Raw genomic sequence first — 27,567 nt, 5'->3', positions numbered from 1 at the left:
GCAGTCCCCTTGACAAGATGGAAGAGGCTCCGGGGCCTAACAAAAGTTGGTAACTTTTCTGGGTTGTGTCTCCATAATGATGGGCCATTCCTCCTGGTACTCAAGTGTGTTCATTCAATATGTAAACTAGTCTTTGATTTTAGTAAACTTTTCTTGAATTATATATTTTTAAAAACACTGAAGCATCACCACCCCAAGAAAAGTGAGTCCCCTACAATTCAATCCTGTAAGAGGTATGTCCAGGTTACCGCAAGACTAATGCAATGACAAAGGTGACCACAGAGCCACTGGAATGGGAACCCTGGGATCCAGCAGCTTCTGCCTGTAGATAACAATTGATAGCAGCCTGGGCTGCAGTGTGGTGCCAGCTGGTTTCAGTCTCACTTCTGGGCCCTGTGGCTGACTAGAGTGGCAGGGCCTCTGGAAAGCCCCCGGAACTGGCATTCATTTCACTGGTTAGGTCTGGAAAGACTGGGCTGGGTGAATACCAGGGCCAGGGGCCTGTGCTCCTGCCTCCTGGTTCCCACTCAGCCTCCCCCCACTCACCCCTTTCCTCCACAGACAGTAGCTTCATGCTCTTCTGAGTACAGGTTACAGGTAAGTCACAGGAGCCAAATGCCTACCATGTTACAGCCTAATTCACATCATCGCAGGGGATTGTGGGAGTCTGACTGTATTTATCCTGCTCTGTCGTTCCAGCCTTCAATCATTGATCTGTGGTACCTTCTTTGCTTGTCTTCTGTAGGTATCACTTTCTGATACCCAAAAACTCACTCTTTCTTCTCCATTTTGTATACATCTCTCACTTCTGCCTCCTTGTCCCTTGCTGTACCTTCTGCTGTGTCTAGGGTACCCTCTGCTCATCTGGTTATGTATTGTAATGTCTGTGACGGTTTTTATTATTTTTTTTCCTAAATACTCGCAGTTCATGTTTCACTGTCTCCAGTACATCAGTCATTTAGCCGCCTCTTCCCTAAGTCCTTGGGTTTCAGCTTTATTGTGTCCTTCTTATTGGTGATTACTTTGTATTTTTCTTTTTACTTCCTTTCCTGTCTTCTTGGGGAAAAGAAAAAATAAGTCCCATGTTCACCTCCTTTTCCTCCACTGATTTGGAAATTCTAGGTGGCATTTTATTACTTTTATAGATTAGCCTAGATGTTTGTAGCCTGTGTTCTTAACTATACATTTTTCTAATGAAGTCTAAAGGTTATTTAGTATTTCTATATTTGCCCAACACAACACTAATCTTAGCATGTTCTAACTTCCCCCTCTAAAACACCAACAACCACCTTATTATTGTCGCTTAGAATTTTCCTTCTACCTGTTTTGAAAAACAAAACTGGGAGCCCTGGTCGGGTAGCTCAGGTGGTTAGAGTGTTGTGCCAAAATGACAAGGTTGCAGGTTTGATCCCCAGTCAGGGGACACGGAAAAATCAGCCAACGAATGCATAAATAACTGCAACAACAAATCAATGTTTCTCTCTCTCTCTCGAGAATAAATGGTGATAGATGACGACTTGACTTGGGGGGGGAGGGTGAACACAGAATACGGTGTACAGAGAGATGTGTTGTAGAACTAGACCCCTGAAACCTGTATAATGATGTTAATTAGTGTCACCCTAAAAAATTCAATTTTTAAAAACATGGGTATTTTTTTGCAGTCTATGCTTAAATAAACTACCTGCCATGGAACAACCGCGGTGCTCACTGTGGCTTCTCACACCCACTTCCGTGGCCTCCCATCTCCTTGCTAAGGCACAGTTTTTCTAATTGATGTTTGGTGGGTGAGAAAACCCTTAGTCTCTCTATGTCTAAAAATGTCTCTATTGTGCCCTGGCCCTTGAAAAAATTATTTCACTGGGTGTGAAACCCTGAGTTGGCAGTTTGCTTCCTCTCAGCAGTCTGTGGCCATCTCTCTGCCGTCTTCTGGCTGCTGCCAGGAGCCCACTGTACGTCTGTCATTCTTTTTTTTTTTCTTTTGTATTTTTCTAGAGCTGGAAACGGGGAGAGACAGTCAGACAGACTCCCCCATGCGCCCGACCGGGATCCACCCGGCACGCCCACCAGGGGGCGATGCTCTGCCCCTCCGGGGTGTGGCTCTGTTGCGACCAGAGCCACTCTAGCGCCTGGGGCAGAGGCCAAGGAGCCATCCCCAGCGCCCGGACCATCCTTGTTCCAATGGAGCCTCGCTGCGGGAGGGGAAGAGAGAGAGACAGAGAGGAAGGAGAGGGGGAGGGGTGGAGAGGCAGATGGGCGCTTCTCCTGTGTGCCCTGGCCGGGAATCAAACCCGGGACTTCTGCACGCCAGGCCGACGCTCTACCACTGAGCCAACCGGCCAGGGCCACGTCTGTCATTCTTGGTGGGTGATCTGTCTCTCTGCCCTGGCACTTTTTACGATCTCTCTTTTTTTATCTTTGGACATAGATGTCTAGCCTTCTAGATTTACTCTCCTTCCTCCTGCCTGATAGATGGGGGTGACTTCTGGACAAAGACTTCACGCCGATGCTCCTCAATCCTAGTAAATTTTTACCATCATTCTTCACTTCGTGCTTCCTCCCCTTCCCTCCGTCCGTTCTCTTACCTGCTTTTACACAGACGAGTGTATTTTTGGACACTGCGTCTCTGTGCTATACCTGTGGTGTCAATTCCAAAGCATTTATTATCTCGTTCATCTTGTCTATTTTTTTTTTTTTTTTTCATTTTTCTGAAGCTGGAAACAGGGAGAGACAGTCAGACAGACTCCCGCATGCGCCCGACCGGGATCCACCCGGCACGCCCACCAGGGGCGGTGCTCTGCCCATCTTGGGCGTCGCCATATTGCGACCAGAGCCACTCTAGCGCCTGAGGCAGAGGCCACAGAGCCATGCCCAGCGCCCGGGCCATCTTTGCTCCAATGGAGCCTTGGCTGCGGGAGGGGAAGAGAGAGACAGAGAGGAAAGCGCGGCGGAGGGGTGGAGAAGCAAATGGGCGCTTCTCCTATGTGCCCTGGCCGGGAATCGAACCCGGGTCCTCCGCACGCTAGGCCGACGCTCTACCGCTGAGCCAACCGGCCAGGGCTGTCTATTTTTTTTTTTAATTTCCACTAATCACCATGGTTTTCAGGACCAGATTTTCAAATACTGTTTATATTCCTCTGATCTTGTTCTGTTTTCGAGATGTTTTGCTTCTTATTCCTTGTGCGTGTTATTCCCTTTTCTGAACTTCTTTAAGTATCCTAAGCATCCTTACTTAAAAGGTGCCATGAGAGTATTCCATGAAATGAGCTTCCTCTTCAATCAAATCAGGTTCCAAGTGTTAATTTTATTGACTGTCATTCCTAACATTAGCCCTCTTCACGTGTTTCAGAATTCTATCTACAGGCTCATTTTGGGCATAATGTCTTTTTTTCCTGTTTACTTTTTGCTCCTCCTTCCTCCTGCTTATTACCCTTCCATTATGACCAGTTTGTTACTGCCTCATGCAGCTGTGGCCCCAGACTCAGACTGGCTCCTGGACAAGCCAAGAACCCTGGTTCCACTCTTCTCTCCCCTCCCCCGCTGCCAATGTGAGCTGCCCCACCTGGTCCCTCGCGCCTGATTCTGAACCTGGAGCCCAGGCGCTGGCCCTGCTCTCTGTTGGTGTCCTGGTCACAGCGATGCATAGCCAAACCTTTGTCTCTGCCTGCGTTTTATCTGTTGTTGCTGTGGGTTTGCAGCAGACAGGAACATCCAAGAGTCATCATGATGCAGGGATGTGCTTTGATGAATTCCAAGGGGGTGACTTGGTTATTTCTGAACTTTGGAAAGGTCCTTCTAGGTGCAGCATGAACAGACAGGGAGGAACCCAGCTGGGGGCCGGGAGACCAGAGCCCGGAAGAGGCATGGTAGGAACGAGGCCTTGGCAACAGGCAGGGCATGGAGGAAGGGAGCATCTGCACGCTCAGGTCTGGCCCAGAGAGGTGCCCAGGCTGGGGTTGCAGTCGGGGCTTGTCGGGGCTGGATCCCTTGCCCTGGCCAGCTCTGTGCAGGGCACATGGTGGTCTGAGGGTGGCCAGTTCGGGCAGACGCCACCCAAAGCCAGGATAATAGGTGGCACAGAAAAGGCCACGACTGTCCTAAAGAAGGCATGGGCCTTGAAACAGAAAGGAGCAGACAGAGCCTAGGTCAGGAGCCAGGAGCCTGTGGCCTCTCTGACTCTCAGCCCTCTCACCTAGACCATGAACATGGTAGTCCCTGCCCTGCCTTCCCTGCGGAGCCACTGTGAGGGCGAGGAGAGGAGGAGCAGAAGCACCATTAGTGATGAAGCCTCGGCAGCAATCTGGGGTGACCACCCCGTGCCCATGCAGCCCCTTGGGTGGGCACTGCCACTTCATGTGCTTCATCTCCCTGCCCACCTGAGGGGGCTGCCTTGAGGCTCGGGGGATGGATGCCCAACGTGTGAATACACATCACAAACTGTACAATGTCACAGGTATGAACGGCCCTGCCACGAACCATGGTCCATCTTGTCACTTGATCCTCACTGTGAGCAACCCCAGGCAAGCTTCCAGCCAAGCTGAGGTGGTAGGAGAGCAGCAGGGTCTGGCTGTTTATATTCCTAAGCATCCTTGACCAGATCTACCCCAGCCTTGACCTCCTTCTACACTGTTTCCTTTAGTGCTCGTGTTCTCTTTATTCTCATAGTTGTCAGCTGTGGTGCGGACCCACATTAACGTGACACGTCATCAATGAAATCAGGAGGCACCCGTGGAAAGACCAGAGACTAGGCTCAAGTACCTATATTCCTACAACAACCGTTATGGAGGCTTTTGGCTGCCCTGAGCCTGGGGTTTACACATCCTAAAATAGGAGACACGACTCCCGCTCCTGTGTGGGTTCAACAGCATAGCCATACTCATGCGTGTCCCGCATGTGCCTGGTACAGAGTGGGTGTGTAAGGGTGTGCCAGGGCACTGGGTGTTGGATCACGGAGGGTCATGTGATGTGTCTTTCAGGAGTGAGTGGGGCAACCTCAGCTACAAAAAAAGGTCCTTCAGAGAAGGTTCTGACCTTGATTACAGGAAAAGCAGGACATACCTGAGATTAGCACTAATTACTGAGTGATTGATATTTAAAATGATATTTTGATGACAGAAAAGGGATTTGCAGTGGATATATACAACAAAAAACAAAATAAACAAGGAAGTAAGAAGAAGGGGGAATAAACTTAGGAACATAAGATGAAGGCAGGTAGGTCTGGCTTCACACTGCAGGTCAGGGGCCCTATACAGCTGCTAGAGGAGGGTTACGCTGGCTGTGAGCTCCCTCCCTAGAAGCCAGAGCAAAGAGGGGAATTGGGTGGAAGCATGGCACCATGATCCACTGACCCTCTGGAACCTCTGGGAAGTGCAGGGGCCCTATACAGCTGCTAGAGGAGGGTCGCGTTGGCTGTGAGCTCCCTCCCTAGAAGCCAGAGCAAAGAGGGGAATTGGATGGAAGCATGGCACTATGATCCGCTGACCCTCTGGAATCTCTGGGAAGTGCAGGGGCCCTAACGGGGGGGGGGCTTGTGACCCCCTGGGAAGGTGAGTCATGGGGACCCTTTCACACTGATAATCATTATTTGGAGGAAAGGCTGGGAGCTTCCTGTGGGAAAACCAGGAAAGGAGGCAAGCCCAGGGAGTGACCGGCCTCCCCAGGACTGTCCTGAGCAGTTCAGCTCTGGTCCAGACCTGCCCCCTCAGCAGAACCATGGTGGAGGAGGCCAGCATGGCTCAGGGTGCAGGATGCCTGGAGCAGTTGCCTGGAGTGGTTCCCACCTCTGATGGTCACTGCTTCTGGGCCTCAGTTTCCCTACCTGTACAAGAAGTTAACAATGGTCTCCAGCGCACAGGTTGCTCACGGTGAAGGCTGAATCCCACACATGTGAAGTGCCCCCCTGGCTGAGAGTGACCACTCTGGATCCCAGAGCAACTGCCATACTCCTCCCTGTGGTGACCAGGAGCCACTCCGGGGCGCTGATAACCCTGCTGTCCCCTTCCCCATTCTGTGCTGTCTTAGCACCCCCGGGGGACCAGCCCACCTGTCTCAGGCTGCATGAGGCCCCGACTGCTAGTGGCACTGGAAGCTCGACAGCCACTGCTCCCAAAGGCCATTACCGCCGAGTCTTACAGACACCAGCCGATCTTTCTTTGCAAAACACCCATGCCCCCAGCCAACGACCCGGGCTCCCAACAGATGAAGTTCTGGGGCTGCTGCCGCTCGCGCCTCAGCTGTGCTTCACCCCGACTGTTTCCAAACAGGTTCGAAGCTGCCACTGCTGCGCTGGGCCCTCTTTAAAAAGAAACTTTGACAGGGATTTTTACACTGGCACATGCTGTACTTGCAAGTTCTATTTAAGCCATTACATATATTTATGCCAATTATGTAGTTAGATGTAATTATACTAATTGTATAAATGCACAATAATTGACTAAGACAACTTTGAGAGAACAAAGAATTCGCCCAGAAAGCCCTCCTGAAGGTTAAGGGTGTGGCAAGGCCCCACGGGGGACAGAAGGGCCCCGTGAGGGCTCCTGGGAGCCTTGGGCTGTGAACCGACCTGAACCTCACCATGCACATAGGTACTCACATGCCATAGAACCAAACTGACTGTCTCTCTCTCTTTTTTCAATTTATTTATTGATTTTCATGTTTTTAGAGAGAAAGGAAGGGGGAAGGAGATTGATTTGTTGTTCCACTTATTTATACATTCATTGGATGACTCCTATATGTGCCCTGACCAGGGATCAAACCACAACCTTGGTATAGCAGGATGATACTCTAACCAGCTGAGTCACCTGGCCAGGGCTGACCATCTCTTTTAGGACAAAATTGGGCCTGGGGGCCACTGAAACTTGGTTCCATGTCAGCCTTGATGAGTAGTCAACTCTATAAATCCCGCAGCCTTTTTGGATATGCAAAGAACAATGATCAAGTCACCCTCCTGCTCAAAGCTCTTCCATGGCTCCCTGCTACCCCAGGAATGAAGCTCTGCACCAGGCCCTTCACGATGGGCTGTCTGTTCAGCCCCACATGCAGAGGCTCTCATGCTGTCCGCACGGACCAGCTGGCTTCCTTAGGCACACTGCGTCCTTTCCCACTTCCACGAGGCTGCCCGGGCGGTACCCTCCCTGAGGTGCCATCCCTCTTGCTTCCTGCTTCTCTACTGAGACGCTGCCTGCTCCTCCGGGCCCAGCTGGGCACACCCCTCCTTTGCCGAGCCCTACATATCCTTCCAGATGCAAACATGGCCTCTCCCTGGCTGGATCTCCCAGACCTCTGAACTTGTCATTCTCTGGGGACACCTGGCATTTGTTAACCCAAGTCCTTGTGGCTGTGCCTATCTCTGCCAGGGGGAGTGAGTCTCCCTGGAGCCAGGACTATATCTGCCCCATCTCAGCATCCCCACCTCTGGTACAGAGCCTGGCACAAGACATGCTGGACAAATAACTGAATGTACAAATGATGACTTCTTTGGATAATGACAGCATGTTGGTGTAAAGAATCATAAGAAGTTGTGGGAGCCCAGAGGGGCTTCTACCACCCTCTGGACAGGTGGTCAGAGAAGGCTGCCTGGAGGAGTCAATGTCTAAAGTAAAACATAAGATAAACGAGGGTCTGTTAGAGAGATAAGGGGGCCAGGAGGGGACAGCTAGATGGGAAAAGGCCCAGTGGGTTGACTTTGGCCCAGGACACCAGCAGCAGCACAAGGACAGTCACTTGCTGGAACTCGACACTCAGCAGAGAATGGCCGTGACTCAGCCGCTGCCTCTTAAACCTCCACCAGCAAGGCAGCTGCACCAGGAGGTGCGGAGAGCCCATTCATCCCTCCCCCCTCATGTAGGGGTTGGGAAGGAGGTGCTATGTACAATTTCTGGAATGTTCTATGAGCACCTTCAGGAGACATCTGTGTCTCCTGTGCCAGCCTGGGGCAGTCGCTAACTCTCAGGCATTCAGGGTCTTGTCCTGCCCACATTTAGGCACTCGTGATTGGTCACGGGCAGAGAGAAGAGCCAGGGCTGCTTTAGGGCCATGTGCTCCCAAGAGCCACTGTCCCCTAGACTGGGGGTCCCGAGGACAGACTGGTCTACAGCCAGGTCGGGGGTGCTGGGTCACTGCCCACAGTGCCCCAGGCACCATTCAGATGTTTGGCTGGCACTGTTCGGGGGCTTGACTGGCACCGACTCATGGCATCCTCCCATTTCACAGACAGGACAGATGTGATCTGCCCCCTCACACCTCTAGAAACTGGCAGCCCTGGGATGCAAATGCAGGCAGCCTGGTGCTGGGACCTGTGCTCACCACTGCCCCACACTGCGTTAGCACACAAACCCATGAGACAAACTGCTCAGACCTGGGCTCACTGGCCGAGTCCCCACTTGGAGTGTCCACTGCCCAGGGTGGCTGTGCCCTGGGTTTGTCAGCTAGCTGACTCCATGTGAAGCCCATCCCACCCTTGCAGAACAATTCCCCCCAGACCACAGCCACCCTACCTCAGGGTTCTCCTGGCTCGAGGGCCGGTCCTCCTTCTTCTTTTTGGTGGCCTGAGCTCCCTGAGATGGCTCCTCCGTGGGCGGCCGCGACTCCGCCGTGCTCTCGGACTGTGTCTGCACTTGAGGCTGGAGGATGATGACCTGGAAGATGCAGCGAGGGACGAAGGGAGAGTGAGGGGAGGGGAGGGAGGGGAGGGGGAGGGGACGCTGGGAAGGTCCAGGGTGGGCAGGGTGGGCATGGGCTGGGTGAGGCCAGGTGTGCCCGTCCCAGAGGGCACTGGTCCCTCAATAGCAGGATCCCAGAGGAGTGAGGAGGCCTGCACTGAGCTCTCCAGTCTATGGTGAGGGCGTGTGCCGCCCGCAGCCCTTACATGGTGAAGATGGTCTACGTGAGAAACAGGACTGGTTTAGGAACCAGGAGGGCCTGGGTTCAATCCTGTGCTACCATTTCCTGGCTGTGTGGACTGGGAGGGGGGTCACTTTGCCTCTATCCTCAGCTTCTTTGTAATAAATACCACCAGGAAGCTGTTCAGTTCTGGGCAGCATGAATGAGAAGGTGAGTTTCTTTGTCCCTGGCGCAAATGCAGGCAAGCTGAGGCTGGGGGCGGGGGGGCTAGGACACCCTGGCTGCCCACTCCCTCCCCTGCCTCTTGGGCTCCAGGCCACTGTGTCTCAGGTGCTCACACTTGTCTGGGGGTGTGGGGGAAAGGGGTGCAGGTGGGAATAATGATGTTTCTCTCTCCCTGAGGAGCCCTGCCAAGCCCCGGGGTGGGTAGGGGTGAGGGGAAGGAAGAGGTGGGCCTCAGACCCCACACAGAATCACCCGGAGCAGCTCTGCTTCAGCCAGTCCTCACCAGGGGTCAGGGTTATCCTCGGGTTTGATAAAGGGGCAGCGGGCTGTGAAGTCTGAAGTTGACTTCCATAGCCCAGCCTCTGCCTGGGCCAGCCAGGGTCAAGCTGGAGCCAGGAATAACCTGAACTTGCATTTTTCTCCCCCGAAGAACATGTGGTGACTATCTTCTGAACCTGAAGGTCCTATACCTGAAGAGAAGATGCACCCCACTTTTCTGCTGGCTGAAGGAAGGGCTCTTTGTTCTTCTTTGTGTCACAGGTTTTAAAACCCCAGAATTCTCTGGATGGAAAATAATGTCCCTTCTTATATTCATGGGGAAGAAAAACATCAAGATCCCCAGTAGAAAAAAAAAGGGGGCAAAGACTGCTCCAACAAGTCACACAGGTGTCAGAATTCTTGAAAAGTACAGGGGGAACATTCAAGCTTAATAATCACCAAGCAATTCAACTTTCAGTAGCAAGTGTCTGTTTGCACCAATTAAATGAGCAACAAATTTTAAAAAAATGTATTTAAAATGACAATACGAAATGCTGGTGAGGCTGCAGTGAAACAGGTACATTCATTCAACAAATATCTGCTTAAGCGCCCAGTCTGGACCAGGCACTGCCCTGGGGTGCACATTTCCTCCCTATAACTTGCCATCTGACCAGAGCCCACTAATAATGCTTCAGGCTTTCAGAATCCCTAGGGACATGGTCCATGGGTGTGAAAGCTCAGAAATGTAACACACCCAGAAATACACTGTATGTAATAATATATGGTGGCATGACAGGAGACTGGCAACATTCGGCTGGGAAGTGGGTGGGACACTGGCCATAACCAAAGGAGGAGGGCAACCTGGTGGGAACCGCAAACTGGGAGCAGGAAAAAGAGGCCCAAGAAAGGAAATGGTACCTCTATGCAGCCCCAAAAAGCAGAGGGGAATGGGGAGGCAATCTTCGTTTGTTTCAATCTGGGCAAGAAGAAATCATAAACTTTTCCATGAAACTCCAGAGGCCAAGAGACATTCTCAGTACACAGCTCTGTTCTAGTCATCCCTTCTACCACATATCTTATTAGTTAACCAATTATTCTAATAAATAAAATAATTCAGCCTTGGCCAGTTGGCTCAGTAATAAAGAGTTGGCCCAACATGTGGATGTTCTGGGTTAAATTCCTGGTCAGAGCACACAGGAGAAGCACCCATCTGCTCTTCACCCCTTCCTCTGCCCCTTTTTTCTCTCTTCTCCTCCCACAGCCATGGCTCAACTGGTTCAAGCACATCGGCCCAGGGCGCTGAGGATAGCTCCATGGAGCCTCTACCTCAGGCCCTAAAAATAGCTCAGTTGCAAGCATGGCTCCAGATGGGCAGAGCATCGGCCCCAGATGGTATTGCTGGGTGGATTCTGGTTGGGCCACATGTGGGAGTCAGTCTCTCTATCTCCCTTCCTCTCACTTGGAATAGAAGAAGAAGAAAAAAATAAAAGAAATAATTCATTCATTGACCAATAATTTTTGTTTTGCTATATTAGTTTCTGGACATCTATATTTTCAGTCCTATATCAATTTATTTGTGCCCTCAGTCATTCATGCATGGATCCATTCGTGTGACCCTTACTCATCCGTGGCCCATTTACACATTTGGCTGTTTGATCATTCTGCCATCAGTCACTCATTCTGCCTGAGCACCTCTTAGACAGTTGCCTCCAGTGTGTGCGAGCACACCCGGAACCCACCTGTGGGCACAGCCTCACCTTGTTGTCGGCACTGATGAGGAGAGGCTGGACTTTGATGCTGTCGCTGACCACGGACACAGCGGTGCTGGGGGCGATGGCGGCGGCATTGCTGGGGGCGGTGGAGATGATGGCGTAGGCTACCCCAGCACTGCTCAGAGAAGAGGTGATGGCGGCCGGCTGGGCGAGGGCCTGGGGCTGGCTGCCAGGTGTTGGCACATGGCTCACGGTGTTGTTGGCAGTTGGGAGGGCTGGGCTGGGGTTCTTGATACTGACCACAGTGGCCTTCTGGAAAGTTGGGGGCTGCTTGGGTGGCCGATCCCGGCCTGGGGTGATGGGGAGGCTGTCTGGAATCAGGGTCTTTGGCCTAACCTGGGAGGGAGGAACAGGTGCATGGTCAGACAGACACGCAGGCGGGTGATGAGAGGCACAGCAAAGGGGCAGCCCTGAGCAGAGCCAGGATGTAGGGAGGACAGAGCATGGGGGCCGACATAACCTGGCTCACAGACTTCCCAAGTCAGAGGTGAGAAAATGAGAGCTGAGAGGCCACGGGACGACCCACCAATGTCTCCCGCGTCCTGGGCTTGCACTGACTGGCCCGGGGGCTCAGGAGGAGCCACTCTGGGCCACAGTCCCTCCCAGCTCAATTCAGATAAAGTGGTACTGACCAGAGAAGGAGGGTGGGGGAGCAGACAGATGAGTCAGAGGGACAGTGGGTGCAGTATGACCCTGTCCATATTGAGACACAAAGCAGCAAAGTGCCCTCTTACACTACATGGACACATCATGTGGAAGACCACAGACAGACTCCTTCTGGCCTGTGCCAGCTCTGGCTGCCAACAGTGACTGGCTCTGGGACTGCAGTCCCCCCCCTGAAGAAGACCAGCTGACATGGACCCCAGCTGTGACCTATAGCTCACACCAAGGGCTGCTCCATGCTCTGCTGGCTCCTCCCTGTCATTCAGGTTTGCCATGGGCTACGGACTGCACTGCCAGCTAATAGTACATAATCTGGACTTGAGTGTGGGTAAGCCAGGCCCAGAAAACACGGGCGGGATCTGAACATTGGCCATGACATGTGAGAAGAAGGTTGGGGGAAGGTGCAGAGGCCAATGGTGAGGGACTATGAAGACAGCACATACCTGTGCACGTGTGTGTGTGTGTGTGTGTGTGCGCGCACGCATATACATGTGTGAACCCATGTTAGGGTGGAAAGAAGGAGGGGCCTTGGATTTTCACAAGTATGGGGTGCACGTGGGTGCATGCTAGAGTGAGAACTCCAAGGAAAGTGTACCAATCTTGATCAGAAGCACCAATCCTGACCCTCCCTTGCTCTGAAGCTGTCCAAAGCTCCCCACAGCCTTTGGGTCATTGATAGGCAACACCTAGGTCTGTGGCCTGATATATGAGCCTCCCAAAGGCCCCTGTGGACACATCTCCACCTCTCTGCCTGCTCCGACCGCCCCTCCCTGTGCTGTGAGGACTGTGATTCTGCCTCCATCTCTCACTCCTGTGCCCTCGTGCTTGCTGACCCAGTCTGGAAACAAGTTATTCAGGAAACATTGCTAGGATGTGTCTTGATATTTTCAGTCTTATTCTAGTCCAGCCTAGTATATTCCATTAAAAAAGAAATCCTGGTCAGTACCCACTGAATTGATCTCCTCCAGTTCCTCACTGGGGAAAGCTAGGTCTTGTTAGAACACCTCTGCAAGACAGGAGAAGGTGGGCGAAGGAAGGGGCTCCCACCCAGCTCAGTGCCCACCAACACCTCAGCACCACGGGGCTGGGCTTGGAGGTAGGTACAGGGATGGAGGGACAGACATATCGGGCTGCTTACCTGAGGTAGCACTGCCGCTCCTTGCCCGGCCAACCTCTGCAAGGAACTGACCTGAGGACCCGTGACAGGCACTGTAGTAATGGATCCCAAAGTCTGGAAGACAGGAGGGCGCTGCTGAGACGGGACGCGGCATGAAGTGCGCACGGCCCACCCAGCAGACGCCTGGTGCACTGGCAGGGCCAGGCCGCGGAAACAGCAAATGCTGCTCTTTCACCCTTAATTATGATATTTCAGTTGCAAAAGTAATAGATACACATGCAAGAAACTTTGGAAACCAGAGGAAGGAAAAGAAGGGCATCACCCAGAAAACCTCCCTTAGTCGCACATCAACTTCCTTTCTTAAAGCACAATTTTTACGTAGCTACACTCAGAATTGTGTCCCCTGTGTTTCTACTTCCACTCAAGGGAACGTAGAATTTTCTGACATTGCTACAACCATCACAAGTCACTGAGTCTCACTCAGCGGACTAATGGCCATTTCCACAGCCAGTCCCACCTCCCACAAGTGTGGGCTTTGTCCCATCCTCCCACGATGCTCAAACAGTGCTTCAGTGAATGGCTATCGTGGACAAAACCATTGCACATCCCAAACTCCATAGGGGAGATTTTATAAACAGCTTCCTAGGCAGGAATTAAGAAGGGTATTAAGAATTTTGGCCCTTGATACATGTCCCTACTCTGCCCATCAGGTGGGCAGTGACCAGGGCACACCTGACATACCCTCGAATCCCATCTCCTCAATTCGGGGCTCCCTCCAATGTTGATGCCACACAACAGCAGGGTGGGTATTTATAGGGTGAGGAGATGGGAGAGGACCACCTCCCTGGGATGCTAGGCACACACATATATAGATGTGATTGGGGTGCTAAGCCTCCTTCTGTGGGAATCACCACTACCACAGCTGATGAGGGGCAGTCCTACTCAGCCATGGTTGTGCCCCATGAGCCTCCCCAATCGGGATGAACATCCCTCACTCAGTCAGGTGGCCAGAGATCAGCGAGGATCTCTCTCAAATTTAGAAGAGAGAGAAGAAGTCTAAATAAAGTGTTAGCAAATCAATCCCAACAATAATAAAGAGGATACTACAACATGAGCAAGTTGAATTTATCCCAGGAATTCAAGGCTGCTTCACCATTTGAGTATCAGTTAAAAAATAAACAAAACACCAGAATATGGTTATCTCAATAGATGTGGAGAAAGCATTGAGCAGAACTCAACATCTATTCAAGATAAAAACTTTCAGTAAACTAGTAATAGGAAACAACTCCCTTCACCTGATAAAAAGTCATCTATAAAAAACCAACAGCTAGCATCATACTTACTGAGGAAAGACTGAAGGCTTTGCCCCAGAGATCGGGAATGAGGCAGGGATATTTGGTCTCACTCCTTCTATTTCCCATTGGACTAGAAAGCCTAGCCAATGCAATAAGGCAAGAAAAATAAATCAAAGGCCCCCAGATTAGAAAGAAGAAATAAAACTGTCATCATTTGCAGATGGCAGTATCAACTACATAAAAACATCTTATGAAATCTACAAAAAAAAAAGCTCTTAGAGCTAATAGATGGGTTTATTAGCAAGGTTTCAGGATGCAAGGCTAACAGAAAAAATTGTATTACTATCGACCAGCCATCACTGTTCAGAAACCTTAAAAAATTTTAAATGCCACTTGTAATAGCATGAAGAAATAAGGAATATATGTTCAGATAAGACATTAGCTCTCTAAGACCTGTGTACTGAAAACTTCCAAACACTGCTGAGAGAAATTTTAAAAGACCCATGTAAAGAGAGAGACATACTGTAACCATGGATCAGAAGGCTCAATGTTGTTAAAATGCCAATTCTCCTTCCTGACTTGATCTACCTATTTAATTACAAACAATCTCAATACAAATCTCAGCAGGTATTTTTGTTTCTTTTCTGGTAAAAATTGACAAGATAACTTAAAAAGGCATATGAAATGCAAAGGACCAGAACAGCCAAAAAACCAAAAACACCCCAAAACCCTTTGGAACAGACAAAAAACATCAAACAAGGTAAAGGACTTAAACTGCACAACTTCAGGACCTGCTACACAGCTATGGTGATAAAGACTGGGTGGTGCAAGTGTTAACTTATAAAGATAGATCCATGGACCTGGATAGGGTCCAAAAATAGATTCACACACACATGATCAACTGGTTTTCAGGGAAGTCAGTTCACTGAGTGGAAAAAGGATCAGGGTTTCAAAAACAGTTTTGTAACAAATAGACACTTGTGTATTAAAAACATACAAAAAGTTAACTTCAACCCATACCTTGTGCCATGTTAAGAAAGAAAGAAAAAACTCATAATGGATCCAAAACCTAAATGTAATGCCTAAGAAAACAATAAAACTTTTAGAAGAAAACATGGGAGGAAATTTTGGGGACTTCCTTCGGGTTCGGCAAAGACTCTTACATATAACACCAAAAAGCATAATCTGTATAAGAACAAATTAATAACCTGAACTTCAAAACTTTAAAAACTCCTGACGTTGGGAAGACAGTGTTAAGAGAATGAAAACACAAGCCGCAAGCTGGAAACACACACACACACACACACACACACGCACACACACATGCACACACATCAATTATCTGATAAAAACACTTGTATCTAGAACACATAAAAGAACTCTCAAAACTCAGTAACAGAAATCAACCCACTTTAAAAAATAAATAAAAGATTGGAATGGACACTTGAGTGAAGATGTGCTGACCGGCAAATAAGCAAATGGAAAGACAGTAACCATCATTTGTTATTCGGAAAATGCTTAATTCAACCCTTGATAAGATACTCCCACATGCCTGCCTATTCAGATGGTTAAAATGAGAAAGTCTGCCCAAGTCAGGGGCTGGGGAGGCTGGAGGGCAGCCACTGCTCTTGAGAACATAAAACAGTACAATCAGTGTCTTAAAACATTAAAGTGTCTGTGTTCCCCAAAATTCATAGGTTGAAACTCTCATCCCCCCCAGTGGGAGCCTTGGAGGTGGAGCCTTTGGGAGGTGAGCTGGTCACAGGGACGGGGGCCTGTGATGGGGTGAAGGCTCTCATAAGAGGAGACATGGACAGGCTTGCTCCCTCTCTTTCTCTCTCTCTCTCTCTGCCATGTGAAGGTGGTATCTGCCATGATCTGAATGATTGTGCACCCCTAAAATCCACTGGCTGGAATCCTGACACTTCATGGGAAGGTGTTAGAAGGAGGTGCTTAAGTCTCAAGGATGGACTTTCGCAATGAATGAGATTTATCTCTTATAAGAGGCTCCAGGGAGATGCCTGGCCCCTTCCCCCAGCCTAGGAGACAAGGAGAAGCCAGCATCCCAGAAGAGAGCCCTCACCCATGTGCTGGCACTCTGACCTTGGGCTTCCAGCCTCCAGCACTGTGAGCAAGACATTTCTGTTGCTCATGAGCCCCCAGCCTGCTGGGAATTTTGTTATAGAAGCTCAAACAAGCTAAAATAGGCTCCATCTGTAAACCAGAAAGAGGGTCCTCACCAAAACTGAATCAGCCAGCACCCCGATCTTGGATGTCTCAGCCTCCAGCACTGCCAGAAGTAAAGGTCTGTTGCATAAGCCCCCCCAGCCTGTGGCCATTTCGTAGCCGTCCAATCAAGGTCATCTGCCATAAGGTCCGGCCATTCCATTCTCAGGCTCTACCCAAGAGAAATGGAAGCTTGTACCCACCCAGAGACTTGTAAACGAAAGTTCACAGCAGCTCTACTGTGATCATCCAGACTGGAAACAGCCCACATGTCCATCAGCAGGTCCACAGATGAATACCTGGTATATCTCTCCCAGTGGAAACGGCCACAGACGAACATCTGGTACACCCACTCAATGGAACATTACTCAGCAATAAATAAGAATGGGTGATTGATACACAAAACAACAGGGATGAGTCTCAAAATGACCCTGCTGGAAGGAGCCAGACAAGAAAGGGATGACATACTGTATGATGCCATTTACAGTATATAAAATTTCAGAAAATACAAACTAACCTAAAGGGACAGGAAACACATTGGGGGTTGTGGGGAGATGGGGGAGATGGGAGGAAGGGATCACAGGAGGCAGGAGTGAACTTGCGAGGGTGACGGGCATGTTCACGATCTTGACTCTGGTGATGGTTTCACAGGTATATACACATGTCAGGCTTGTCACGTGGCACACTTTAAACGTGTGCAGTTAATTGTACATTGTACTTCAACAAAGTTGCTAAAAATAAACCGCTCTTTACTTCCCCCCTTATCTTAGATCTCTCTGCCCCCAGAATGACTGTTAACTATTCCCAAACGACCCGGCAAGTATCACAGGCCCACAAACCACTGGGCTGCTTCTCCTGATGATGATGATGAGATGGCTCCTCCCTCCTCCAGAATGTACCACCTGCCCCACATGGGTGAAGTTCCGGCTCAGGTCTTGTCTCTCTGTCAATGGAGCCAAGTTACCTACATTCAAGCTTTGCTGTGCACATCGAGCTTTTTGTATGTACAACACAGAGAGAATGAACAGACTTGGTCGCTTAGTGAAGAAGCGTCTCAATCGTGATATTTCATGTCCCTCCCCAGCACAGCCTGGGTGGAGACAAGCGCTGAACAGTTCCCATGTTAAAGGGTCTGCCCCACCTTTCACAAAGGGACACACATAGAAGGCTCTGCCCTCTCCCGCCCCTGGCCCTGTTGGCACATGAGAGTCACCGGTAAGGCCTGTCTGCATGAGATCCCCAGGCACCAGCCCAGACCTGCACAGGTGCGAGGCAGGTACGGAGCAGCACCTGATTACCAAGCTTCCAGGTGATTCTGCCAACCTGTCCTGCCAGCAGGCCCTACAATGAAAGACCCACATGAGCACTTCGTCAGTGGGGAGCCAACCAGAACCACTAGGGACCCAGAGGCACTCAGGCACAACCACACCTGGACCTGTGGGAACCAGAGAACCAGCACAAGCCTGCCTTCCTGGGGACTCCCTTCTGGACAAGATGCCCCATAAGCCCTCCAGACGCCATCAGCCCATGAGGAGGGTCTGGACAACACCTCCAGATGAGGCGTGTGCTGTCTATGAGCTTGTCCCATGTGCCGACAGCTGCTCCTGGGCGGGTATGAGGGCTGCTGTGTGTCCGTGTCTGCGTGCGTCACCAGGCACCAGTCGGTCTTTGTGTGGTGCAGGCACCTGTGTTTCCATGAATTCCTCTCTGGGTCCCTCTTTTGCTCTGTAGACTCCAGTGGCTGAGGAACTAAGCCTTCTTCCCAGTCAATGCTCGGCCCTCTCTTCTGACTTGGGACACCAGTAACTTCTGTCCAGAGGGAAGACGGACGAGAGGGAGAGACAGACAGAGGCTGCCCGAGGGCAGAGCTCAAGGGCAGTGAGGGGGAAAAGACAGGAACTTTGCTCTGACCTTGTTCTCAGCATTCGGCTACCAATAAAGAAACAGAACCCTCTGCGCAGAAAATACCAACCAGCTGTCATCCCACATCTTTACCCGTTGACTCCATGAACTACACTACTGCCCAACTGCAACCCAACCAACACTGGCATTACTACAGATGCTGGGATGTGGGGGGCCCGCAGCTCTCCAAGGAGCATACTGCAGGGTGCAGGTGCCCCTGGTGCCAAGGCAGTGGGAAGGGCACAGAAGATGAGGTGATCCCCCCAGGTCAGAGCTCAAAATCCTTTGAGAGGGATGTGCTACCAATGAGGCTGCTGAGCAGAGTCCCCCCCCACACACACACTCGGAAGGACGGGCTTCCTCCCTGAACGCCAAAGCCACCTCCCACCTACCTTCCTTTCTCTTCTGGGGGCTCACCCATCTCCACCTATCAGCCCTGAGCCCGCCTGAGCGTGCTTCTCCATATCCTTACAGCCCTTTAATTAACAAGCTGAGAAGACACTTTGGAGGGACTGACCTCCACCCACGTCGGAACTTATCGACACCAGCAGACAACGTGGCGGAGGCTAGTTCAGGAGCACAGGATAGTTTACAGCTGAGCTTTTCTCAAGATAAATGCGTCCTCATGACGGCACTTACAGCTCTACGCATTCTAATAAGGGAGAAAAAGGGCCGTAAAAGTCAAAGGTAACTTCAACTTTTTCCTGCATCGGCGGAGTCCCTGGGGAGGCCCAGAAGACCTCAGACACTCAGGCAGGTGGCAGGTGCCAAGGGGACAGGTGCGGGGCCGACTGTGCATGTGGCAGGACAGGCTGGGCTTGGGCCTGGGCTCAGGTTCAGGCTCTGACACCAGGTGCGTGTGGCCCTAGCTCTGTGCCAGTCACCTCATCTGCAACAGGGCACGTTCCTGCTGCTCAGGGCAGGACGGAGAGGGACCTATGGCATAGCCTCAGTGTCGGCCAGTCCAGGTGCCAATCGGGAGTGGCCCCTTTCTTACTGGGCAAATCTGTGGAGTCCCACTTGCTCTGCAACATCCATCTCCCATCTCTAAAAAAGGATCATGTACTTGCCTCCCCAAAAGCAAAGTACTCTGATGCCCAGCAGTGGGAGGAGGTAGGAGAGGAAACCAGTGCCACCATGTCTACAAGACTTCCTCCCTGGTCAGAGGACAGATGCCCCACCCCTCCCGCGACCCCTTTCACTCCATCATTCATTCAGCAAGCATTGCGTGGCACCCCCTGGATGGCCAGCCAGTTCTCACCTCAGCCCGAGAACGGGGTGGTGAGGATGGGCAGTGCCCAGCATCTCAGGCTGCGCCCTCCCAGACCCTGCCCCCATGGGTCAGAACTGGCCTTTCACTCTCTCCTTCCCTGATGAGTGGTGGCTCCTGCAGGGTCCAGTCTCAGGCCTCTGTCTCCTGGAGTTCAGCCCAGGTCCCAGTCAGAGCAGGAGATTGGTGACAGGTCTGACAGATGACATCAAACAAGGAGGGTCTGGTGCCCCCAGGGTCCAACTTAGGGACCTTGCTCAGCAGATGGCCAGGGAGCTGTGAGGCACAGGGGAGGGGCTCCTCCTTCACCCCTGCAAACACTGTCACCCAGAGCCACCCTGTGCAATAGGCCTGTCACCCACCACCCCACAGGCTAGCAGGCCATGGCCAACTCTCCACCTAAGTCCACTCCCATAGATGTGCAAATCGGCTCCCTGACCTCCCGGAATTGGTTACCATTTCTGTGCCCAGAGTGACCCCAGACCTCAAAAAGCCACCCTCCGAGAGGGACCCTTGGTGTGGGTGTCAACAACCCGGTGGGGGAGGGGGAGGAGTGGGGTCCCGTGCTGTCCATGTGAATGTGTTCCCAAAGCAGACAAAAATCCAACTTTGAGAACCAGTCCACCTCTAGGACTGGACAGGACATTCCCACGAGGTACCCAGGACCAGGGTCCACCCTGGACCAATGAGATCAGGTCCACTCTCACTCTGAGGATCAGCCTTTAAAGCCCTCCCGATGGTCACACCTTCTATCACATCTTGGGCAGCATCCATGGGCAGGTTTAGCCTGTGCCTGCCCAGCGGGAGCTCGGCCTCAGACCCCCCAGGGAAAGACAGAGAGGAAGTTGTGTTTTACTAAATGGAGCAGGTTCAATACCCCAAGGCCAGCCCAAGGCAGAGTGTGGCTCTTATCACAGCCTGAGGCCCTGAGCCACCACCTGGGAACACCAGACAGCTCAAGTAGGGGGGGGTTCCTGGGATTCCCATGTCCTCAGTCCTCAAATGTCCCTGCAGATCTACCCCCTAGCTTCATCCCAGGTGGCCCCTGGCTCCTCCCTTATATCACCCCCTGCCCAGATGCCCACCAACATCCTTCTGATGCAAAGTGAGTCCTGGGACGAGACTCTGGGCCAGGGGAGAGGATTCCGGACTTGGAGCTCCGGGAGGAGAGGAGGGTGTGGGCTGTGCAGGTGGAGGGGAGGCTGGGCCACAGGCTGGCACTTAAGAAGCTCAGCCTTCATCACATGAGCTGCAGTCCCCATGAAATGAGGCTATAACCACATGGAGAAGAACGTTTCCAATGGTAATTGACAGAGGGGCAGGTGTCAGCCTGGCTCCCCTGCAGAAGGAAGAAGAGACCTCATTCCTGAATGCCCTATATCCAGGCACATTCCCTGTGTCCAGCAGGGGACACTGGGGGTTGGCCAGGGCAGCTGTGGCCTGGACCACTCACTGTGGGTTCCATGTGTTGGGCACGGCTTCAATGACACCAGGGAAGGGAGCATTTGCACCTCTCTACTGCCTGGGCAACTGCTCAGCTGACCAGAGTGGGGCTCCTGTTGCCCACACCCCATGAGGCTCCTGCCTCCAGCCAGCTGGGTGAGAAATGTGGGGCAGCAGTGCAGGCCTCCAAGAACCACGCAGGACACCCCAGGAGCAGGGGGCCCTGCCTCCCACACCTCCACGGGCCTGGGCCATGCAGCTTCTCGAGTTGCAAATTCTTGCATCTTGACAGAATCACTGTGGTGTGGGGCAAAGGTGACAATGAGGCTCCCACCCTGGTCAGGGCATGCATATATATATATATATATATATATATATATATATATATATATATAAATATTTTAAGTAAGATGGAAAGTTCTTTTTATTTCTTATTTTTATTTTATTATTTATTCATGTTTGAGAAGAGAGACAGAGAGAGAAGGGGGGGAGGAGCAGGAAGCATCAACTCCCATATGTGCCTTGACTGGGCAAGCCCAGGGCTCTGAACCGGCGACACTTTATCCACTGCGCCACCAGAGGTCAGGTGCAATAAATATATATTAATACAACATAAGCACCACTTTCGCTGTCATGTGAAGCCAGCTTATTATTCATAGATGAGACCTGACCGCCACCGTCATCCCTGTCAGGAATGACTGACTGGTTCATGTGCCACTGGCGTGCTCCCGCTGGGCCTGCGTCACACCACTAGGGGCCCCTCCTATTCCCACTGACCCCGTGCTCGTCCACACAGGACCATCGAAGGCATCTAGGGTGTGTGTGACAACTCAGGAAAATGCACAGCCGTTGTCTTTGCTTCCCCACCCCCTGGAAGTCTCTGCTCCTCCCAGCCCCTGTCTGCGTCCACAGCTGTGACACAGCGCATACCCAGGAGCAATGCCGATCAACCTGCCCTCAGATTTCATTCTCAGCTAGCCTGGGTCACACCAAGCATCCCTGTCCTCACCTCCAAAGCAGGGGCAGCGAGAACCCCCTTCCTGGTTCCAAGGACCGGAGGGGAGGGTGGGAGGCGCCTGGCACAGAGTGTAGTCTGTCATCGCAATGGCTCCTCCCTCACAAATGCACACCAGGAGCCACACGTGGTCACAGGGGGGAGGGAGGGATGAACCCAAGGTGTCCACCTGCGCCGCCTGCAGGGAAACAGGTTCGCCTGACAAAGTGAGGTCAAGCACACCCAGGCCTGCGGTTCTGCTTCTGGGCATGTCTGAAGCCACTCACGCCCACACGTGCAGGGACACAGACACACAATAATGCCTTCGATGGAACACCTCCCAGCTGTCAGTCAACAAACCCCTGTACACATGAGCCAATGAGTTTGGAGATGCGCCCCTGTGACACCACCTGGAAAGTCAGCACCGCAGGCTGTGTGGTTTGGGGACATAACAGTCAACAGGCAAACCTGTGTGTAGCTGTGGCTGCCCTGGAGAGGGGGGAGGAGGGAGGCAACACAGGGGACACCTACTTCCTCTGCAGGTCTCAGCTCTTCAAAAACTAAGCCAGAGCCAAAGGGACAAAATGTCGTTTATTCATTTCGGTGGGGAGCACATAAAGGTCTGCTATTGTACCTTTTGCACATTTTATAAGCGAAAACAAGTATAAAAGGAGGTAGAGAGGGAGCTCTTTACAGAGCTGGGGAAGTGGGAAGGCTTCCTGGAGGAGGTGGAATCTGAGCTGGACATTGAAAGTTGTAGCAGAATATTCCAAATGGGCAGTCAGAGATGGACATGCATGGGGATGAGGGTGGGACCGGTGGGGGGATGGGCAGGGGCACCAGCAGTGGGGGTGTCAAGGGGATGTAGGCAAAGCCCACTGTGGGTGTTGAAGGGAGGCATGGAGGGGCAGGGGGTCTGAGCCCCAGGGGCAGTGAGTGCTGTACCCCAGAGCTCTGCCACTCCCCTAAGTGTGGTAAGGGGCCGATGCAGGCTCTTGGCCAGGGCCCAAGTGGGGCTGCCATGTGGAGGCAGGACCCAAGACCGAGTGGCAAGGTGACACCGGGCTGGCAGAGCCCTCTGGGGCAGGCAGGGAACCAGGGTGGGTTCTTACCTCCCCCGACATGACGGAGCACCAGCTGGCTGTCTCTCTGCAAGGGCAAGGGCAGGATGCCCGACTGGACCCCGGCGGTGCAGGGCCCTGCTGAGATCTTCCCTCCCAGGACTGGCTGTGCCGCGTGCCCACAGGCGCCTCCCCTGCCGGCCCAGCCCTCAGCACCCTTCTTCCTCCCAGGGTCCGCAGGATGTTCCCCAGTGCATGGCAGCTCCCAAGGGAGGGGAGCACACCCAGGGGGCTCTCAGGAGACTTTTAACGCTGGGTCTTTAAAACAAGAATCATCTTCCAAACCCAGGGTTTCAAGCCCCCAGAGGGAAGTCATTTCCTGAAGCTCAGGCCCAAGAGGAGCACGCGCCTCACCTGCCCCAAATCAAAGCAGAGTGGCTCTCGAGCGCACCTGGGGGAAACGCTGGGAGGCCGCTGCAGCCTGGCTGCCCGGTCCCAGTGACCCGATGAGTCAGGCTGAGCGGACTGCCCAGGGCCACTTAACCAGCACAGAGGTCTTTGCAGGGGAGGCCGTTCAGAAAGCCCTGAAGACACAAGTGGCTTCTCTGCGCTGATATTTACAACATCCATTCAGCAGGCCCCAGTGTGGCAAAGTGGTTTAATTAACTTGAAAGGGTGTAATTTTATGCTATTTAGTAAGAAATGCACAACCTAAATGGCACTGTGGACTAAGAACTGGGCTGTGATCTTGAGGATGTGCAAAAACTGGCCATTTCTGTCTGGCAACCACAGGTGTGGGCTGGGAGTGGGGCGTGGAAGCTTCCCCACAGACGGCAGCCCCTGAAGCCACACTGGATCTGTGGCGGGGTATCCACGCGACCAGCGAAAATGCCGCATCACATCAATTCAACTGAGAAATGCCACGTCTGAAGGAGAACTGAAACGGGGGGGGGGGGGTCTGGAGGCCAGTCAGGACCCTGGTGAGTTCCCCCCAGGCCATTGGCGCACCTCTAATCCCCAAGAGGGAGAGGCCAAAGTGACGGGGTAGGGGGTCCGTGGGTCCTGGGTGGTAGCCTCTGGCTAGAAGGCAGAAGAGCAGGCTGGCCCGCCCCCACTGGAGGGCCCCTCTCCTCAGGAGGACACACAGGTGAAGACGACGCAGCTCACAGCCTTGGAGAGGTATGGGGGAGGCAGTGTGTGCACAGAGGACCCAGGGGCTGAGGGGAGCCTCACAGGCCACTGGCAAGACCCTGGGGTGTGTGCCTCCCTCTGGTCTGTCCCTGGAAGGATAAACGAGTATTGGTCTCATCTCCAGGGTGGGCCTCCCAGGGCCTGGGGCGACAGGAAAACATGGAGGAGTTGGTGCCTGTCCTTTCCCATCCCCTGATCCCCACAGACCACCTATCCCCCTCACCTCGTGCTCCCCAATATCTGAGATTGGGGAGCCTTTGTGTCTGCTCCTCGGCCGGAAGGCCCAGAGCCATGACCTGGGCTCTGGGACCGTGGAGGCCGCCGCCAGGCAGGCATCTTCAGAACAAATCTCAGTGAGAATAAATCACCACGGATAGGAGTGTTTCTAATGGCCTCTCCCCCACCAACCTCCGTACCTCCGTAAAATAAACAGTCATTTAGAAAATCTAAGTCCATGTGTGATCAGCTGACTCCCACTCCCAGCGGCCTCAGCCTCGTCATCCTGCCACCTCCGATGCCCTGGAACCTAATTTAGGGAATGCACATCGCCACGGTGCCCCAGGAAGCCCACTAACAGCCCACGACATGCTCCTCACTGAAGCGAGGCCCCCTGGACCGTGGGCAGTGACCCGGAGGGGCAGCGCCGTCCATTCAGAGTCCTGGCTCCCCAAAGAGGGAGCACTGAGATGCAGTTTACACTGAACTGCATCTTTTACAGTGAACGGCGCAGGCTTGAGTCGGTAGCTCCATGGACTGCGACAAATGTCTACACCCCAGTACGCACCACCCAGACCACGATGCAGAACGTTCCGGCAAACCCAGGTGCCCCTGGTTTGAGTCCCTGAACCAGCAGCAGTTAGGAAAACAGAACTAAATCCCCACGATCTTCTTGACCTGTTGGCACCAATTAAACTCAGCAACTATGGATTGGGCAGCTGTCCCGTGTCTGGCCCTATGGGGACAGATGTAAGTAAGGCAAAGGTCCTGCCCAGCCTGCGCCGACCAGAATGTGAGCCCGGATCTGACACCACGCGGCCAACGGAGATGGAGGTGGATGCGAAGTTCCCACCAACAGGGAAGGGGCAGGGGTGTCCGACGTTGGCAGAGCATGTCTGTGTCTGGACGATTCCCCCCATTCTGGGAGATGAGTTCAGGACCCCACCTGCAGATGGGGAAAACGGGGTAGGAGGGTGACCTGCCCCAGGTAAGCAGTTGGTGATGTGTGTGGCGGGGGACCCAAAGAGAGCCTGGCCCTCTGGCTTTGTTGGACCATCCCCTACCACTCAACCCACCCTCCCTCTCTTCCTCCCAGAGCTGACTTGCAGAATGAGACCAGGTCATGGAAATGAATGCAGGACACACAGGGCAGAGCTCAGTGTCTCCTGCAGGGCCAGCACGGCCATCTCAGACTTACAGGGACACTGGGACAGAGCAGTAATATCATGTCCCAGCCACATAGGAGGTGCTTAACAAACACACCTCTCTCTCAGAGGTGCGTCCCTGCACTGGCCTGTCCCCAGCAGGGCAGAGGGGACAGTGATGGTTGACAGTGACACTTTGGGACCTGGGAGGCGATGGCTGTGGGGGAAAGCTCAGGAGGGGAGGGGCCATGGCTGGGCACACCTTCCCCATGCTGAACACAAACACTTCTCGTTCTGCCTCCACCTCAGAGCCGCCTGGCCCTAGTGCCTTCATCTCCTGACTCAGTTTCCCCACGTCTTTGATGGGACCACCAGTGTCTATGAGATATAGTCGGATGGGTCACTAAAAAATATCTTCTAAAATTGAACCCTGAGATAACCCAGGCCTAGAGCAGGAAGTATATATAGTGGGGACCACAGGAGAGGTGCCACCTGGCCACCAAGCTCCCCATGCCTCACTCTGGCGGCACCCAGCGCTATGAGCACACTCATTCTACAGGAGAGAAACCCATTCAAGCCTTTCTTTCCACAAGAGGTTTCTGGATGCTATACCCGCCTTATGCTCAGCAGGCTCCCCTGCCCAGAACCCACCTCCGGCCTCCCCACATCCCCACGTTGATCCATCTCTTGGTGGAGGCTGGGGGCCAGTTTGTCATGTGGCCACAGGGTGGGAAACTTGACCACTTAGTGCCCAACCACTGCCAGGGCCACACACTCTCCCCCTGGCCAGGCAGATGCTGGCTCCTGGCCTACGACCTTCGTCTCCTCACTGTGTGCTGGCCACCCACTTGCAGTATCCATTCCACAGACAGGGAAACCAATGCTCAGCCAGGCAGACGGGCTCGGCAGAGGCAGCGGCTAGATGTGAACTCAGTTCTTCACGGCTACAAGTCACCTCTGTGTTCCAGGACCACCACGCACCTGTCACTGGAAAGCACTTGCAATGTGGCTTGTCCGACCCAAGTCTCTGTAAGTATAAGATACCCGTGGGATTTCAAAGACTTTGTGGGGGGAAAAAAGTAAAATATCCCATTAATATATTTTTTTAAAGAGTTTTATGTTGAAATGACAGTATTTTAAATCTACTGAGATACTCGGTTAGCAGAAGATTAATAATTACATTTGTGGCTCCTTCCCTTGGACGGAATGTTTCCAAATAAGACAAAAGCCGAGGACTTCCACCCCCCCCCCCATTAGGAGGCAGAAGAAAGGAACCCAGTGCTTCATGGCGACAAGAAGACACACAGGGCAGAATAAGAGTCAGACTTTCCAATGGGACTAGAGAGAAGTGGTAGGTCTGACAAACCTGACGAGCTCCAGGGGGGCAGACACCCTGACGGCTGAGCAGAGCAAGGACACCCACACCAGGTGAGCACCGTGTGAGCACAGGTGCAGTGGACGGAGACACCGCCAGGGCACGATGTCACATTTGGGGAAAGAGTTTGGAAGTTTTTTTTTTTTTTACAAAACCCCACACCTGTGCCCCAGGCTCAAGCAGTGTCACTCCCATTTATCAACACGAGACATGAAAATGTGTCCTCAACGTGATTTGGGCACAAATGGTCACAGCAGCTTTAGCCTGAATTGTCAGAAAGTGGACACAACCCACATGTCTGTCCACTGGAGTGCACAAATGTGCTGAGGGGCACAGGTGGACCGCAGGCATGGAGGCCCTTCAGAAGCACAATGCTGAATGAACAGAGTGAGACAGAGGCCGTGTACAGAGGCCCAGGGACAGGCACAGCTCCTCCAGGCAGGGGTGGGGAGGGAGGCGGCGGCGAGCACACGGGAGAACCTTCTGAGGTGATTGGAAATGTTCTGTCACAACTGGGGTGTGAGTTACTTGGGTGTATGCTACTGTCAAAACTCATCAACCAGTACAATTAAGATC

General features: G+C 52.6%; 1 protein-coding gene across 3 annotated transcripts in view; it reads right to left on the bottom strand.

Annotated features, from left to right (window-relative positions):
• PHF21B (PHD finger protein 21B) overlaps positions 1 to 27,567 on the bottom strand; it is an 82,437-nt gene that overhangs the window by 13,073 nt on the left and 41,797 nt on the right. For all 3 annotated transcript variants that reach the window (XM_066253059.1, XM_066253061.1, XM_066253060.1), the window contains 3 exons: positions 12,895 to 12,987; positions 11,079 to 11,429; positions 8,493 to 8,633 (listed from right to left, as the gene is read on the bottom strand). In XM_066253059.1, the coding sequence (XP_066109156.1) occupies positions 8,493 to 8,633; positions 11,079 to 11,429; positions 12,895 to 12,987 (585 nt within the window). The remainder of the gene's footprint in view (positions 1 to 8,492; positions 8,634 to 11,078; positions 11,430 to 12,894; positions 12,988 to 27,567) is intronic.

Source organism: Saccopteryx bilineata, chromosome 1 (assembly GCF_036850765.1).
Source record: "Saccopteryx bilineata isolate mSacBil1 chromosome 1, mSacBil1_pri_phased_curated, whole genome shotgun sequence".
Lineage (NCBI taxonomy): Eukaryota > Metazoa > Chordata > Mammalia > Chiroptera > Emballonuridae > Saccopteryx > Saccopteryx bilineata.
Note: the sequence above shows the minus strand (reverse complement) of the source record. Positions and strands in the feature narration are given on the sequence as shown.